This window comes from Brassica napus, chromosome C1, assembly GCF_020379485.1.
Source record: "Brassica napus cultivar Da-Ae chromosome C1, Da-Ae, whole genome shotgun sequence".
Taxonomy (NCBI): Eukaryota; Viridiplantae; Streptophyta; class Magnoliopsida; order Brassicales; family Brassicaceae; genus Brassica; species Brassica napus.
In genome coordinates this window covers 37,611,478-37,615,875 of record NC_063444.1, presented here as the reverse complement: position 1 = coordinate 37,615,875, position 4,398 = coordinate 37,611,478, and the positions used below count along the sequence as shown (strand labels likewise).

General features: G+C 42.9%; 1 protein-coding gene across 1 annotated transcript; it reads right to left on the bottom strand.

The window, feature by feature from the left end:
* Positions 1 to 3,261: 3,261 nt before the first annotated feature.
* On the bottom strand, positions 3,262 to 4,116 carry LOC106349953. The gene has a single exon (XM_048743911.1). The coding sequence runs from the start codon at positions 4,114 to 4,116 to the stop codon at positions 3,262 to 3,264; it is 855 nt and encodes a 284-aa protein (XP_048599868.1).
* Between the last annotated feature and the right edge of the window lie 282 nt (positions 4,117 to 4,398).

Genomic DNA, 4,398 nt, shown 5'->3' with positions numbered 1-4,398 from the left:
GAAAACAAAGCCGAACTGTTACAGTTCGGTAGGTAGTGTACGCTCCTTTCATCATTCATGGGATGGAAACCCCTCCTCGAAATCTAAGGTTGCATCCACCGGAATTGAAACGTGTCCGCTACTGATTATATGTCCGCTACTGATTATATCATAGACAGTAGTTATATCTGTCACATTAAGTTTGGTCTGTTATTGTTGTACATTACTTGAAGTGCGTTATTAACGGATCTGATGCAGGAAAGAAGTGCTCCAGAAGGTGGGGAGGGCCATCAAAAATGGGTAGGTGCTCCACCGGTGGGCTATGAGTCCGGTCAAACATCAAATCAGAATGATGGAGAGGGGCTTGAACAAGTCTCTGCTCCTATGGGGTTTGTTGAGGCACTTGTGAAGGAGATCAACTCTGAAATCCCGGGGGCAGACGAGGTAGTTATATCTTAGGCAATGGTTTAGGTCTGTTGTTGTTCGACAATTCTCAATTACCGCGTAATTAACTGATTTGAAATTGCAGGAAATAAGGGCAACGAGGGGTGGGGAGGGTGCACAGCCAAAAGAAAACGAGTCGGTAGCTGCCCGCATGACACCAACGGTCGGGATTGACTTTGCGCAGGTGATGTGCATTTTATTATTGGTGTACACATTCACATTTTATTTTGGGTGTACACCTGTTGACATAGGTTACTGACTCCATCTAGAAAACGGGTGCCGACAACGGTGGTGAGTCCGGTCAAACATCAAATCAGAATGATGGAGAGAGGCTTGAACAAGTCTCTGCTCCTATGGGGTTTGTTGAGGCACTTGTGAAGGAGATCAACTCTAAAATCCCGGGGGCGGACGAGGTAGTTATATCTTAGGCAATGGTTTAGGTCTGTTGTTGTTCGACAATTCTCAGAGAGCGTAATTAACTGATTTGAAATTTCAGGAAATAAGGGCAACGAGGGGTGGGGAGGGTGCACAGCCAAAAGAAAACAAGTCTGTGGCTGCCCGCATGACACCAACGGCGGGGATTGGCTTTGCGCAGGTGGTGTGCATTTTATTATTGGTGTACACATGTATATTTTATTTTTGGTGTACATCTGTTGACATAGGTTACTGACTCCATCTAGAAAACGGGTGGCGACAACGGTGGTGAGTCCCTTTCTCCTTTACCAGCAAAATTCCCTCGATGTCGACTTCCAGTAGCTCGGATGGTGCCTCGTATGTGGACATGCTTTACGCTGTGAACGACTCCAACTTTGGAATCCCGGATCGTTGTCCTTGCGGAAGCGCAATTATCATTCAGATCTCTACAGAAGCGGCAGCCATTCCGAAGAAATACTTTGTATGCAAAGATTTCAAGGTGAGTTGTAATCTTTTATGTAATTGTTGGCTTTGCTTCCAAAGATTTAAAGGTAAGTTGTAATCATATTTCCAGAATGACGGGTTGCACAGAAAGCAAGAATGGACCGCCGCTATCGAAGACGAAACCCGACGTTTGAAGAAAACAGTTGACGACCACGAATCCAGGATACGTAGCTTAGGTCGTGTTGAATATCAGATCGATCGAATTAACGAAGATGCCCAAAAAAACGATGGTGAGATTGCAAACCTTGGTTATCAGATCCACGAGATGGAGAAAGTCTTGAAGAAAAACACTGAGAAGATTGCATTACTCAAGGAAATTATTGAGAAACTTTAATATAATATATTGTTGCATCTATTTTGTAGTATCTATTCCGGCAGACATATGGTGTGCAACTTTTATATATGGTGTGCAAGTTTTTTATTGACGTAATTGTATCCAACGTTTCAATTGACATAATAGTATCCTACATTTCAATTGACATAATAGTATTCTCTTCGAAAGATTAGAAATATTTGTTGGTGTGCAACAATTTAACAACGGTGTACGTAGGATAGAGTAGTGTGCATGAAGATTACCACCATCCAACAAGTCTTAACGCCACGTTTCAAAGTTTGGATGACCGGTGGATGTCTTGAAGTCACGTAGAAAAAGACCAACCTCTTTTATCCAGAAGCACCGGTTACACATGTCTTCAGCCTTCCTATTGTCGATGTCCCATAATGCCCAATGTCCCTCCAATAGAGGAGAACAAGGACAGCTGTAAAATATCGGTGCGACTGTTGATATAAAGACGTGCCTCCTTATGTGGAAGTAGTCGTTATGGTCCTAATTCCACAATCCAGCCGAGGATCTTACCATCAGTCCGATCTTAGCGACATAGTCTCTTGAAAATCCCCTGAAGTGGTCGCCATCATCATCCCATAATTTGCTTGTCATGGCGTAGGTATACGAGGCTCGCTCGAATCCAGCATCGGCTGCTCTCTTCATCAAATCAAGACCCTCAACGTACATATTTCGCCTGTAAAAATACTCAACGCCCTTGATGTAAAGTGTACTTGGGTTTCCCTGGGCATAGCATCTTCTCAATAGGTAACGGAGCCTAAACCCGTTAAGCCTCCACGGGTATTTAAACAAATCAAACGAAGCGTAAACGTCTTCATCGTCTGCCAACGAACGCATAGCCTTGCAAGTAGCGCGGAGTCTGAAAAGATCTTCTACATCCTCTATTTAGGACTTAACTTCCTTGCAAGTGATCTTCTTGTGACATTATTCGGATATAATATCTACTTTTGTTATTAATGTTATGCATCTATTGATCAACTATAGGTGTACAACAAATATGTGCTACAACCATAATATATTTAGTACGAAAAGCCCGTACACCTCAACACTAGTTCCGTACACCATATCCAAACAAACACAGGTTCATCGTTGATCTACAATAAAAAATACATTCCAAAATGAGGTTAGTCGTTTTTATCAAAATACAGACTTTCTAGATCCTCTATTCAGGGCTTAACTTCCTTGCAAGTGGTCTTCTTGTGACCTTCCTTAAAAAAGTTTGAGCACTTGTTCGGCTTATGTCTTTTGCTCCCCCCCCTGATGTAAACAATAAAGTTGGTATAATTGGAGAATTTACTATACGTTACTGAAATTATTGTTCAAAGTCAACACCACAGTCTTACCGGTATCTCTCATGCGGACAGTTTACGTTTGATTCCTGGTCTTTCCTTCGTTCGTTTGGTCGTTGGTGGATAAAGATCAACCGTTAGTATTTCGGCTGGCACTTCAACATCCTTTGGATCCGGAACCGGAAGTATGATACCCCTAATTGTTTCAGCCCATGTCTCTTTGAGATAGTGTTTTCAAACAAACATGGTGTACTGCATATTACGGCAAGAAGCAGCAGCAATGGCATGTCAGCATGGCAAACCAAGCTTTTGGAATTCGAGGCAAGTGCAAGTTCGTTTATCCAGATCAACCGTGAAACCAAAATTAGTTGGCCTGTGCGTAACTTCGAATAACCAAGTCGAACATGGCATAACTAGAAGGCCCATTGACAGCACCAGCTGTTCGACCAATATCTTTTGAATATTATCTGGAACATTTACCTTCATCTTACTGATCTCGGTGCGTCTGCTCACATACCATGTACACAGCTTACGGCGAATAAACTCGAACAATGCCATTATAGGACTATCACGAGCGGGCAGAAGAGCATTATTCAACGATTCAGCAGCGTTAGAAGTCATCACGTTAAATCTCTCCCCTTCGAAATGTGAACGTGTCCATAGCTTCTTGTCGATCTTCTCCAAATAATCCCAGCATCTCCAATCCGTCAGTTTTATAAGCTCCATTATCTCCTTAAACACCGAAACTCTGAACGCATCCCCAGCTCTGCCAACCATTGCTTTCTGTTGCAGCCCCTTAAACTTATCATTAACGTTACGCTGGAGGTGTACGAGACAAATACCATGGTATGCACGTGGGTACCATTTATCTTTCGCTGCGAAAATTGCTGCGCATCTATCTGATATTATACTTAAATCAGAACCATCCTCTACAATAGTAGATAACCTCTGGAAAAACCATGTCCAAGATTCTGTGTTCTCGCTTTCCACTACTGCGAAAGCAATCGGGAATACGCGGCTGTTAGCATCTTGTCCGCTGGCACTTAGCAAAACACCTTTGTACTTTCCAAACATGTGGGTGCCGTCCACCACTAGCACCTTCCTCAGGTACTTCCATCCATCGATGCATGCTTTCAGGGACATGAACGCATACTTAAACCTTGTTTTTCCTTCTTTTTCTTTTTCTGTTTTAATATCGGTGATTGTTCCAGGATTTGCTAGCTTGAGTACATGGAAGTACTATGGTAGCATCTTGTATGAATCCTCCTATGTTCCTTGCGCAGATGCAATCGCTAGTTCTTTCGCTTTCCAAGCTTTCCAGTATGAGCATGTATAGTTGAATTCCGTTCGCAACATTTCCGGAAGTTCCATAGCACGCGGCCCAGAGTAGAGTCTCTCGTATTTCGAACGCAATAGAGCTGCAAG

Bases quoted from the DNA above. Each gene is read 5' to 3' on its own strand.
- LOC106349953 (XM_048743911.1), bottom strand. From the start codon at position 4,116: ATGTCCCTGAAAGCATGCATCGATGGATGGAAGTACCTGAGGAAGGTG.